At 44.9% G+C, this 13,980-nt stretch overlaps 2 protein-coding genes across 2 annotated transcripts in view; both read left to right on the top strand.

Annotated features, from left to right (window-relative positions):
* eps15 (epidermal growth factor receptor pathway substrate 15) overlaps window positions 1-9,008 on the top strand; it is a 45,088-nt gene extending 36,080 nt beyond the window's left edge. Inside the window, 9 exon segments of the mRNA XM_042111698.1 lie at window positions 332-424; window positions 2,542-2,725; window positions 2,873-2,917; window positions 3,042-3,433; window positions 3,854-3,926; window positions 4,029-4,099; window positions 4,554-4,701; window positions 4,958-5,133; window positions 7,900-9,008. Of these exon segments, the coding sequence (XP_041967632.1) occupies window positions 332-424; window positions 2,542-2,725; window positions 2,873-2,917; window positions 3,042-3,433; window positions 3,854-3,926; window positions 4,029-4,099; window positions 4,554-4,701; window positions 4,958-5,133; window positions 7,900-8,040 (1,323 nt within the window). The 3' untranslated portion in view covers window positions 8,041-9,008.
* Window positions 9,009-12,457: 3,449 nt separating this feature from the next.
* ttc39a (tetratricopeptide repeat domain 39A) overlaps window positions 12,458-13,980 on the top strand; it is a 41,388-nt gene continuing 39,865 nt past the window's right edge. Inside the window, exons 1-2 of the mRNA XM_042111710.1 lie at window positions 12,458-12,669; window positions 13,596-13,646. Of these exons, the coding sequence (XP_041967644.1) occupies window positions 12,623-12,669; window positions 13,596-13,646 (98 nt within the window). The 5' untranslated portion in view covers window positions 12,458-12,622. The remainder of the gene's footprint in view (window positions 12,670-13,595; window positions 13,647-13,980) is intronic.

Here is a 13,980-nt window from a genome sequence, read left to right as displayed (position 1 = left end):
GGTATCAGATGATCTGCAGATGATTTGTGTTCTGCAACAGCAACCCTGTCATTTCCATTCGTTTCCGTTTCCTTCAACAGAATCTTTAATCCAAAGCACATTCAGTACAAATATACATTTGTGTGTTTGCCTCCTCATGCTGATGGCCATCTAGTAACCCATGCTCTTTTTATTTTCATTAGTTTCATTTTTCATCATGTTTTTCATTTTTGGTTTATGCTTGCAGATGACTCAAAACAGACCTCTTCTGCATCTCAAGATGCCACCCTGTATGAGTGAAAAATACAGAAAAGCCCTGATACATGTATGTGTTGCTGTTTCCTGCATACAGGAAGGGAGTAGTCCCGCTCCTGCGGCTGACGCGGAGGTGAAGGAGGTGAAGACCGATGTGGAGGCGGAGTTCCCCAGAGCCAGCACACCTAAGGTAGGCACATAGACCTGGGGCCAGCCTGTCATGGTCATGGAAGTCCTAGAAAATAACACAAAGCTGATATCCTTTGTTAAGATTTGGAAGATGGTAGGATTGGTAGATGGCAACCGTTGTTGCTTTTCAATTAACTAAAATCTCTCTCATGAACTGTTGGGCAAAATGCAGTTTTGCAACAGCAGGCATGAAATATAGCTGCTGAGATATTTTTTCTAAAATCATAGGGCAATTTTAGAATTGTGTCGTCGAGAACAACTGGGGGCGGGGGGAGAGATGCAAAGAGACGCCCTTGGGCTGGGTAGCTAGATATTTCTTCCTAGTGGAGTTGTTGAACATTTGGTTTGGAGATGAGGGTAAAACATCACCAAATTCCTCTGTGGTTGTGGTACAAGCAAAGCCTATTTGAGCAGAGGAACAGTGGGCTGCTGTTCCTCTGTGTAGGAAGGCAGCAGATGTATGGGGGTTAAGAAAACACCCCACACACAATCTAGTCCTGTTTACCGGTACTTCTCAGTCTTGTGTGCTAAAGGAAAGACCATTTAGATCAGTACAAATCAGTGCAGCCATGGATATGGCAAAGTGAAGCCTCACTGATATTCTCTAAATGCCATGTATCCATTTTGGAGGTCACTGATGCCTGTGTAAAACTGCAGCATTAGGCTTGGCAGAGCTAGTTTGTATATTTAACACGATTGATAATGTCTGTTGTCTAAGGCGCCTTGTGGCCAGTAAGCCCAAATCCTCCCAATAGTACAACCCCTGGCAAAAAATCAAACATTCTTGGAAGATGTTCATTCAGCTGTTTTATTTTTTAGAAAAAAGATAAACCACAGATGTGCCTCAAAAATATTTTTCTGTAACAGATAACCATTCTGACTTTCTGAAACCTAACACACACACACACACAAACTATCTCTTTCTCACACACACACACACACACAGTGCGCTCATTCTTGTCAGGCTGAATCCGCTGCCCTGTTTTATTTGTGTATACAGTAGTACCACTAACAATGAGCATTGTGCTGGAGCATCCCAGGGAAAGTCCACTCCCTCACAGTGGCAGAGTTGGGACTGAGGTTAAGAGTGGGTTGGGATCATTGTTCTGGGATGCTTGTGTTTGGGAACAGGTTGTGACTGGGTTATTTCTTGGCTTGTGAATGGCTCACGACTCACGATTGAATGAATCCATATGAATGGAATGTGTTTGCTTTTGTGATCAGATTGTGTATTTGGTGTTATAAGATGGCCGTGTTTGATGTTTGGGAACAAGTTATGACTGAACATCACCGTTACCACAACCCAGCGATGATCAGAGTAGGTGCTGTTTATTTGGCTTTGCTTAGTTTAGTTTGTGATCATATCAATTGTTTCAGTCAAGTGTGTATCAAGTCTTCCAGTCTTGGCTTATGCAAATAGTGACGTGAACAATATACAAACCAACAAATGAGCTCTCCAGCACGTAACAGGAAGGGACAATGTGGGTTGCTGTACAAAAAAAAGCTGTACAGGATTATTTGTGATTCTGTTTTTTTTATAAATTATTAGTATTCCACCTGACAGAACAACTCTATAGGCCATTTACCTGCCCAAAAATACTTATACACATCTAAGTACTGCTCATCTAAACATCTAACATGCATAACACTGCTGGCTAAGGATGTCACACATGCAACAATGTTGCAGAAGCACGAAAATATGACTTTGAACAATTATTATAGTTTATATACAAGCCTCGGTGAGTCATTGACCTTGCAAAATTCCCAGTTTTTACAAAATCAGATCAAATCTGTGACTTGTCTTTATATGTGAGAGGGTGTCAGACTTTAATCTTATACAAGTCCTCTGGTGTATGAGCAGCATATGTTGTAAGATAGCTGTGTTTGATGGCAGATAGCTGTGTTTGGGAATGGGTTGTGACTAAGTGTGTGGTCACTGAGTTATGATTGTGTAATGTCTGACTAATGTTTGTTGTGTCTGTCTGTTTTTTCAAGATTCATTAACATGAACTTTATTGTCCCTCAGTGTTTGAAATATATAGTAGATTCTCATGTTGTTATGTTAGTGTTGTTTATGGGGTTGTGACTCAGCTTGTTGTTGTTGTTGTTGCCCTGCAGGCAGAGTCTCCTGTCCCAGAGAGGGCAACAGGGTCTCCTCAGCGTCCCCCTCAGGCACCAACACCAACACCAGGACCAGCAGCATCTCCAGCCCTAGCTTCAGCAGCAGCAGCGCCACCTGCTGGCCCCAGCCAGGAAACAGCCTCCAGCCTGGACTTCTTCCAGTCAGACCCCTTCACTGACCGTGAGCAAGATGAACGAACACACACACAAAAACACATTTTTGAGAACAGTTTGTTCTCATTGGTTTATGCAGTTTACCATGTAGATATATCGTATCTATGGCTAGCTGACGCCAGATTATGTTTTATCCCCACTGTGTGTGTTTCAGATGATCCATTTAAAGATGACCCATTTGGTAAAGTGGACGTCGCTGGTATGTTCTAATGTGTCTTCATATCATTAGAAAATAGCATATTTTAAATGGCCTATCCATAGACATTGCCAGACATTACTAGCTTGGCCCTAGATGTTAACTCTGTCTTTATATGTCATCTCAGATCCCTTTGGTGGTGACCCCTTCAAGGGCTCGGACCCTTTTGCCTCGGACGCCTTCTTCAAGCAGAACCCTGCGGCTTCCTTCCCTTCTGCAGACCCGTTCGGCTCGGCTGACCCGTTCAGCGGAACCACCGGGGCCCCCGAGGCCGACCCGTTTTCGCCGCAGCTGAACAACGCCGCTGCGGGTCCAGATCCCTTCAGCACCCAGTCCAGTGGCACCACAGCTGCTGGCGCCGCTGCTGCCAAGGATCCCTTCAGCGCCAAAGTGAACAACACATCCGACCCAGACCCCTTCGCCTCCAAGATGGCCGCTCTGGGAGACGCCGACCCCTTCAGCTCGCAGAGTGGGCCCGATCCTTTCGCCAGCACACTTCCTGCTTCAGATGGACCCACGGTAGGTCACACACACACACACACAAACAAACCAATCAAGTTAATTTGAAATTGTCACAGGCTTTAGACAGAAAAGTGACCACCAGAATTGATGTTATTGGTCAATTAAATACAGATCAGTTACGTTTGGATTGGCCAAGTTTGGCTCTTGTGCTTCATATGCGTCTCTTTATCCGCCTCAGTCTATGTTTGATCCACGTACTAATTGGCAATAAGCCTCAGCACGCTGATAATCTGATCTAACACAGACCATAATGTACGTGTAGAATATAAGACCATGTGTCTGGTGACCTGTTGGTAGTTTTTCAGTGTGAAACGCTGGACTGTGGCATATGTAATTAGTGTAAACCAATGTAACAAACACAGAGTGTGACTGAACATTACTCCATGTGCGCGTGTGTGTGTGTGCGCGTGTGTGCAGAAGGATCCGTCATCGGCAGTTAATGACCCTTTTGCACCAGGAGGCACAGTGGTGAATACAGACTCAGATCCAGGTAAGATGAGAGAAGGGATGGGAAGGGAGATGGGCTGACTGGCTGGGTGCCCTCTGCTGGAGAGAAGTGGTATTACAACTGCACCTCTTTTTCCAATCCCAGACCCCTTTGCTGCTGTGTTTGGAAACGAGTCGTTCGGAGGAGGGTTTGCTGATTTCAGCGCCTTGGCAAAGGTACACCAAAACTTTTTTTCCCTCCAGATGATGATGATGATGATGATTATGATGATATATACTTTATTGTCCTAAAGGGAAATTTGTCTTGGGCTCATGCGCTGCATACAATGCCCACAATACAATCAAAACTCACAAGACAGACAAAACAGCCTAAATAACGCATAACAAACTGTGTCAATATCCTCTGAGTTTGCCTAAGAACAGACTGGTCATATAAAGACTGAAGGGACTGGTACTCCTTCCTTCCCATCACCTTCATAGCAGTGTGGATCAGACTGAGAATCTAGGGTTAGCAGATGCATATAGGTATATCGTCTAAAAGAGGAAAGCATTCACAGATGGGACATACATCCCGGATGAGGGCTTACTGAATTATGCATTGCGGCAGCATCCTGTGGGTGTAATTGGCTGACCTAATGAGTGTGTGTGTGTGTCTTTCTCCATGTCCCAGTCGAATGGTGCTGACCCATTTGCTGCAGCCAATACCTCAACTAACAAGAATCTGTTCAAGGAGGACACCATGTCCAGCAGTTCAGACACGCCCCCAGCCCTGCCCCCCAAAACAGGCACTCCCACCAGACCGCCTCCTCCACCCCCAGGTAAGGCCTAGTGCATTCTGGGAGAGTTTGTGGCGATCAGCTCTATAAATCAAGTCTTGTTTGGGAGGGTTATATTGGCAGTTAGAATTGTCCCAAAATACTGCTTTATAATTACTGGCAAACAGACACACTCACAACCTTACCATCTAAACGTTATACAATTAGCTTAGTTGTCTGTGTTCACATGTGTACCAGGCCTAAGTGTGCATGTGTGAATGCGTGTTTGTGTGTGTGTGCGTGCGCGCGCACGTTTCAGGCAAGCGGTCTAACATCTCGCGGTCCGAGTCGTCGGACTCCTTCCAGCGGCGGGGCTTCATGACGCAGGGTGACTTCTCGTCGCTCCCCGCCAAAGACTCCGCCCCGGACCCGTTCGCCCCCTCCTCCCCCCGCCAGCCGCCACGTCAGCCTGAGGGATTTGCCAGCTTCGACAAAGTGAGCACCACCTCTGCCACCTCCTCCACCCCCTCGCCGCCTCCTCCTGAATCTCAGTAGTGACCTCAACCCCACCTTCCCTTCCAATCTCTCTCCATCCCCCACCCCCCCCTCTCCCTCACCCCCGCACCCCACCCCAACCAAACAGCAGTGTCTGCCCCCCCTCATCCACAGCCAATCCTTCTATCTCCACCCCTCCTTCTCTATGGGACAACTCACTCACCTAACCTAACCAGTAGAGGTGCTTTTCTTCTGACTCTGTTTTAAATGTTCTCAAGTTGCCAGAGCGACATTATTACTACAAGTAGTACTGAAGGACCTTTTTTGTGTTTGTTTTCATTATTGTTTATGTTTGGATGGATTTTTTTTTTACCATCTTAAGTATGTCAAGTCATAGGTCTTTTATTATTGTTCTGTTCTACTTTGTATATAAACATGTATATGAAATACTATTGATATCAGTAATAATTTGTACAATATGTGAAATTGAACTCAAGAGGAGAGCTGTAACTGAATATGATTGTAATGATATTTCAGTTTTAACGAAGCACCTTTAATGCTAGTTTTCTCACTGCACTGAAAGCTCTCCCTCGTCAAGCTTTTACCATGAGCCTTACGGAGTTGTCATTAGCCCATACTCTCTCCCCATTGGCTGTGGATGGCAAGGCTAGACTGCTTGCTTTGGCACACTGTGATTGTGACCCCACACTGTGTTTCCATAGTGCCGAGCGCCGGGAAACCAGCTTGACTGAAGCTCCTCCCACACGCATTCCCTTAGCCCCCCCCCCCCCCCCACCCCTCCACCAATTCCCAAGTCTTGTGATGCCATGCTGCACGAACTAACACTATCTTGTGTTGTCATTGGTTTGCTCCTCTCTGCCCACATTGATCATCTCACACGGCTTTCTCATGCGCTCTCTCACAGTGGAATCATACCCATCATACCTGTTAATCCATCCATTCATTCATCCAGCCCTTTGCATCCCCCAGATCCACTCTTCCTCTCTCTGGTGTGCTCTCTCTCTCTCTCTTTCTCTCTCAGTCTCTGGATGAAGGAGGAACTCTCTCTCACTTCACTCCAGTGCTCTTCTATCCACACCAAAGTTTACTCAATAAAATCGTCACAGAAAGGTGCCAAATCCCTGACTGGGCTCTCTGTGTATCTATTGATTTCCACAACATTATATTCTGTTATTAATGTTTTTTGATCTCCTATAGTAAAGAGCTCATACTTTGCCTTATCTGCATGGACCTAGTGGCTTAATACATTGCCTCATATGCAAGTAGTGGACATATAGTGTCCTGTCAAACTGTTATACATGAGACAAATCATTACACAATCATACACTATATAATATTTCAGTATTTCATATGAAATCAAAAGGCTCATACATGGTCTTATAAGGAAGTACATGTTCTTGTGCAGAACTCAAGGTCATGGAAATAGAGGCCCATAGTGTGGGCCTCCTCTCACCAAAACAGATCATGGGTTACTTTGTGTGGATTCACAGGCATGAGGCTACACATGAATCTCATAGATTCTCTTATGGAATCAGAGGTCTCACATTTACATTCTTATAGAATCTTCATTTAAATAAAGCCTCTTAAGAGATATCAATTGAGGCATTATCATGGCACATATGTCCCTTTATAGATATGCTGATCACCTGTCTGCATCTACAAACAGCTGTATCTTAATGCCCTGTGTCTAGACTGAACTTGGGTTTTTAATCATAGTTTTGACACATTTGAGGTCACCAGCATCACAAAACTTCACTGAGATGGGGAGAGCTGTTTGTTTCAAGTGCTGCACATTTTCATTGCTCATATCTGTCAATCACCCTGTTATGTTGTGTGAGTAACTGCATGCGGATAAGAGAAAAAGAAACTGGCATGTCTACTTTTTGTAATTTCACATCTATTGATCATGGAAAACCAAGATTTCAGTCTTTGACATGATCTTCAATAATGACATCAATGTCCTGATTGATGATTTACAAACATCTGAAATATAATGGAACCCACCCTATATAGGAAACATTGTTTTGGACATGGTCAATAAATGTTTGCATTGCACAAAAGTGAATGCCAGTTGTGCACGCCTTCACAAGCTGTTCAATGATGAATCATCCATCACTTGACCAGGGGCAAAGTCCTGTCGGTCTCTCCAGGGCTCTACAGTCGCTGCTCTGTCCTCTACTGTTTCTAACCACCTCATGTCCAGTCTGCCCTCTGGTGTGATCATTGCTTTGAGCATGTCCAATGCGTGTGGAAAACTGACCTTCATAGATATCAAATGTCAAATAATCTGCAACACTCTTTATAGGTTAATCCCCAGGTGTGTGTAGAGTTTTGTTGAATTATACATCATTAACGTTCATTGATAGCCCCAGAATTTGTGAATTGGTTGCTTCATAGTAAGGTGTACTGTAGATCAACCAATACATTATAAACTGTCCTCTGTAATTTCTTTGACAAAAACAAGTATGCTTGGTCATAATTCTTTGTTTATTTGGAGATGTAGCATAATATTATACATTCAGGCTACTAGAGGAAGTGACATCGCAAGTTAACTGACCCTTAATAAGATTATTAACCGACGAAAGGGTGTGCAGGAAATCAAGGGTTTGGCACAATGACTGTATTTCCCATGTTAATAGAGTTAAATCACTCCCTGCACCAAGGCTTTCAGGCTGTTAGCAGTGACCGCGTGTATCCCAATGCTGGGACTGTTATTGTGTGTGTGTGTGTGTGTTTATGGAGCAGTACCCCACAGAGGAGGACATGATTGAGTGGGCGAAGCGTGAGAGCGAACGCGAGGAGAAGGAGCGGTTGGCTCGGCTCACGCAGCAGGAGCAGGAGGACCTGGAGCTGGCCATCGCCCTCAGCAAGTCCGAGCTCTCCTGAGACCAGACTCCAAGACCCACTACACCCCTGCCCTCCTCCCTTTCCCGGACTCTCTCCCTACTCCTGCCCCACCCTCCCAATATGGTGCTCCCTGATGGAGGAGGGAGCGAGAGGCCTTGCAGGAGCAGGAGCAACATCTAGTTGGAGCCCTCCTGAGATGAGACCAGACTTTGCCCAATACATCCCCTCTCTCCTCCCCTCCCTCCCTCCTCGCCTCCCTCCCTGGACTCTCCCTTTACCCCTGGCCCACCCTCCCATTCCCAATATGGCGCTCCCTGATAGAGGAGGGAGCTGGAGACCTTACAGGACTCTGCAGGAGTAGGAGCAGCATCTAGTCGGAGCTCCCTGCCCACTCCACCTCAGCCCTCCTTCATCTCTTGAGTCTGTGTCCTAATCCCCCTACCCTCCATCCCCCAACGCAGCAGCCAGAGGCTCTGCACGCCCCAAAGGAAGAGTTAGAGGCCTTGCAAGATTCTGTTGGAGTAGGAGTAGCATTAAGTCTGAGATCTCCTGATGAGATTCTGCCCCACAACATCACAACCCTCTATGCTCCTCTGACTCTCTAACCCTGCTCCCCCACGCCCCGAATAACTACTCTCTAAATGAGGCGTAGGAAGACTTGCAGGACTTGCAGAGGTAGGATTAACCGGAAAAGTCGGAGACACTGCCGCACTACATCACAACCCTCCTCCCTCACCTGACTCTGTACTCCTGCCTGCCGTCACCCCCCCCCATATGCGGAAGCCTGAGGCTCAGTGCATCCTGAAGGAAGAGTGGGAAGACTTGCAGGAGTCTGCAGGCAGCATTATAGCATCGTGGCTGAGCTCTCCTGAGATGCGATGAGATGATACTCTGTCCCACTACATCACTGCCCCCCTTTTCCTTTGTACTCCACTACACTCAGCCCACCCCCCAACCCCCACAGGCTCAGCCCACCCCCCAACCCACAGGCTCAGCCCTCCCCCCAACCCCCACAGGCTCAGCACTCCCCCCAACCCACAGGCTCATCCCACCCCCCAACCCCCACAGGCTCAGCCCACCCCCCAACCCCCACAGGCTCAGGACTCCCAGACTGAGGAAGAGGTTCTGCAGGACGGTAGCATCAAGGCTGCTCTTTCCTGAGACGAGACACTAACCCATTACATCACAGTCCTCCGCTGCGTCCCTGTCTACGCTGGCCTTTCCCCACCTTCCCCCACCACCATACGCACTCTCAGGGGGAAAGCAGGAGTACCTGGAGTGGGGTCACTGCCCATTCTCCAAGTCCAAGCTCTCCCGAGATTGGTTACAAAGGAGCACACAGAGAAAAACTCTGATGTTTATGATCACTACCCCTCATTAATTTCTCTAACCACCACCACCCCCAACGTCCATGTTGAGTAACCACACGTGCAACACCCCAAACCAGGAGTGTGTCTGAGCTCTCCTAAGATGCTGCGCCTCCTGCCATAACCCCTCTACCCCTCCACCGTACCCATTAGCCAGGCCCTCCCCAAAGCAGGACCAAGTGGAAGGGGAGCTTGCCCCAAAGTCTGCAGAGCTTTCCTAAGGTGCTGCCAAACCTCTGCCCACCTCCACCATAATCCACCACCCACAGGCTTGGCACTGCCCTAAGGACGAGGACGAGGAAGAGAGGTACACGTGGAGACACTCAAATCCCCCTGAATCCCCTCTACCCTACCCCTCCACTTGCTGATGCATGAAGACAGTGCCCAACACTGTTGACACCACAACAACCTGACCTCCTGTCTAACCTGGGTACTTAATTCTCACAAACATCTAGTCCTAACAGTCCTAAAAGACTCTTCCTCCTCCTGATTCTGACAGTTCTGTTGGTGCTTTGGGGGATTCCGAGAGAGACAGAGACTGAGGGACCTGGTGGAAATATCAAAAGGGGCTGTTTGGTTCAAATGTCCTCTACACCTCTCTTTGGAAAATGGCTGCCATGTCCCCGGTGATTGGAGCCCCAGTTGGGAGGCTAATGGCCTTGTCTGTGTTATTTCACCTCCCCTGACCGAGAGACTATTGCGCTGTCGATGGCACATTTGAAAAATTCCGTTAGCCCCCTCACACACACACACACACACACACACACACACACACGCACCCATGAACTGCTCTTTATGTGCTTCCTGTAAAATTCATTCTTTCTTTCATCATCGTTCTGCCAGGTTATGCAGGCGTACCTACCTTTAGAAGTACATAACCCAACATATTCACCTATGATCCAGTCAAAAGATGTGAGAGGCTGTGCACAAGTACAAGTGCAAGAGATATTGCATCAGTGTTACAGCCACAGAGAGTGTTTGTCATGTCATATCTCAACATATTTAGACTAATAAGTGAAGTTAATGGCACAGAGAAAATGTATGGCATTGTAAACATGCCCTTATGTTTATTCCTCCCTAGTTTCAATTGGTGGTTGATTGGGTTCTTGATTGACATGCATAATTGGGCAACTGTAAATGTGCGATGTGAACAATTTATGTCAAGTTTCAACCAGTGAACATGACTATTTCTAAAATAGGCTGCTGAATGATTGGGATATTTTTAAATCAGCCTTTGCAACACATGGGTCCTTTTACGTGTATGGCAAAAGCAAACCACTTGAGAGCCTCATCTTTTTAGATATTCATGTTAGTGATACAAGCTTACTTAAGACTCCTCTTATTCATTCTGATAATTCAGTCAAAGCTGTTCTGACTTGACAAAAGAGGTACTTTATATTTGTTTTTGCCATATTGCATTTCCATATTTGTTGACACCATCATCTCTCTTCAATTCTCTGAAATGAATCCCTTGAGTTCAGGGACAGGCTGCTTTGACCTTATGGGACAATTCTGCAAAACCATTAGCTCTTCCCCATTCTGATGTACATTAACAGCCCGAGTTATGTTTTCTCATGTTGAGACTAATGTAATGTATGATTTAATGTTTGAATGTAAGTGTCACTGTTGATCCACGCATTAGTCGGCCTCTACATTTAGCTTTCAGGAAGATCCCTTGTGTCTCTGTCAGAACAATCAGTTCCAGCTGCTGGGTAATCTGTTATCAGTGCTGCACCAAATCTTCGACTTCCCACTCCTAGGGGCACATATCCAGCACATGTCCAGCTTGAAAGAACGAGCTCTATCTCAACAGGACTTTACATTGTTGTAGCCATTATCCCCCTTCATCACTTGTGCCACCCTGGCTCCTTCCTCCTTCCTCCAGGTAGAATGTCCTTTCTGTTTAACAGAAAACAATAGTCTCCAGTAGGGGGTTCCATTGCGACAGAAATTGCCTGAGACAAATGGGGACTTGTGTTTTGAATCTCAAAGTCCACGGAGAGTTCATTCTCAGGTTACTACATGGTGTGTGTATTGATGAGTTTCGGGGGGGGGGGGGGGGTCGATTGCCTTCTGTACAAGAAATGCACTTTCAAAGACCCCTTCGTCCCTTATAGACAGATACATATCCACAGTAGAAATAGAGAGATGATACAGGATTGTGCTTTTGTTTTCTATTTTTATTAGTATGACTGTGTACGGATTAAGTATGGAGTATCAACTCACAGTTCCAGTGGAAATCCTATTTAGACTCAACCAAGGAGATGAACATGTCACTAGTGTGCAGATTTATGGTTTGAAAGCACAGTGAACTCTAAAAAGGCCTCCTTTTAAAACAAATGGCCTGTCTCCCCTTATGGGTCAAATCAATCTATTGGACTGCAAAAAATGTTGCTTACCAATCCATCTATATATATATATATATATATATATATATATATATATATATATATATATATATATATATATATATATATATATATATATATAAATGGTCAGTCATTACACTCCATTGTACGTTAACTATACCATGTAAATACTATGAATTGTCAAAATGTGCTGCTTTTTTCTCCCATCAGACATATAGCATTCAAGTCTCTCAGTTACTAAAATCATGTAGCACCAAATTCTCATTCCTTCAATTGAAAACCACTTATACTTGCCATCTATAGGCTTTTAAACCTGGCTCAGTGTATTTTATTTTTTTTATGTCAAATATGTTCCCTGCTGGGAGATTGTTTAAATATGTTAAGTATAACATGTAATTAAAAAGATTAATAAATTGAAGTCTTTAAAACTAGACTCTTCGTTGTTATTCAATCTCTATGTAGGCCTAAAGGTATAGGCATATAGTAGCCTACTGCTCTGCCGTAATGCCATTTCATATGAAGAGTTCTTGGGTAATATTTTTGAAGTGTAGTTTCATGCATCGTCGGCTACTCTTCATTATCTTGTAGACCTTGTTTGTCTGAAGAAAATCCCCAGATCGGGAACTGTAGGTCTTTAAGACCGAGTGAACGCTGAGGAACCACATTCCATAGCATTTAAAAAAAGAACTCTTTATTATGGTGATGAGCGTCTCCACACCTCCCTATCTCTCACAGTTCAGCTGGCTTGCACGGAACGCTCGCTCGTGATATACACAACTCGCCGTATCTCGTAAAGACGGAGCTGCGTTCGCCAAGAGACGCATGTCAAGGTAGCGATCGGATACCTCAACAGTCTTGTTGGACATTCCACAGTTGTCGGGTGGAATGAGTTTTATCAAAAGTTTGAGACGCAAGAAAAATGAAGACACAAAGTGAGTATATTTTCAAATGGTTGCAGAAGAAGCGGGCCAACAAACTGTCACTGGGAGACACAAACATCTTGTGTTTAGGCTACTTGATTAAAATGAATGTAGCCAACATGTTAAGACAGCGACTGTAATATTGTAGTGACTAATCTGTGTGCTGTCGCCGCGGCGGATGATGTCAGATAGTGGGAGAAGTCCTTCCTTGTTCAGTCAAGTGATTTGAAAAGTAGCGCAGTGTATTGGGTTAAATGACTATACAAGCAATTCGACTAAATAATTTAATCAGACTGAGAATCCTGCTTGCACCCTCTTGACCGCTTGCATGTATGCGGCGTGCGAACATGATTGAGGAAGTGGCTATTTAAATGAGACATATAGAACTATAATTTGGGGTAAACTCTGGGGTAAACCACTTTCACTAATAGTCTATTCTCTAAGCACTAGCACAATCTATGTGAAATCGGGTAGGGGTAGGCTGTGGTTCTAAAAAAAATTCAGAAATCAAAATCTTTGTCGCCTTTATTTTACCACAGCTGATGGTGTGTCCCTGAACTTTCTACCCGTGTTCTCTCAAATTACCAGCAGTCAAGTATGCTAGCTTAAATACGAAGCATGTTTCCCATCTAGGCTACTCCAGGAAGTTGCGTTTAGTTAACCTTTAATAGTGTTTGGTTCAATAGTGTCATCTTTAAGCAGGCCATTATCACTCTCGTGTTATGTGGTGGGGTAGCCTATTTGCCTAATCTTTGATTTTCCCCAAAGGCACGGTGTAGGTTAACTTAAACACAGGACATAACTAGCCTACCACTACTGTATACAATTTAGTAGCCTTGGCCATAATCACACTTTTATTCCTAATTCTTTAACTGAGATTGCAGACTGACACGTCTTTACAAAGACATAAGGAATCTCACACATCTGACTCATTCTAGGGAGACCCTGCAGGTGAAGGGGACCTCAGATGGCAACAACTCTCCAACGCGGTAGGCTACACTATCTATCTCTATCATAAAAGACCTGTAAGACAAGTTGAATGATTTCTCATGCTTCTGTTGCCGTATGGGGAATGCATTTTAAACCATTTATTGGTTTTCACTCATGATTATGACTATATGGTGCAAAATTTATTTTGCTTAAAGTGGGTTGCCTCCCCCATTTAAGAGTTTGACCCTTCCAGACAAGGCAAAAGTGACAAGCTGAAACTTTTTCAAGTTGAGTAATGCTTTTAACTGTGTTTGACCTTTGTATAGCGAGAGGAAAAATGTCACCACCAACCCCCATTGCCATTGTATAATTCATTTCACACTTAGATTGATG

Source organism: Alosa sapidissima, chromosome 12 (assembly GCF_018492685.1).
Source record: "Alosa sapidissima isolate fAloSap1 chromosome 12, fAloSap1.pri, whole genome shotgun sequence".
NCBI classification, from domain to species: Eukaryota; Metazoa; Chordata; class Actinopteri; order Clupeiformes; family Clupeidae; genus Alosa; species Alosa sapidissima.
Note: the sequence above shows the minus strand (reverse complement) of the source record. Positions and strands in the feature narration are given on the sequence as shown.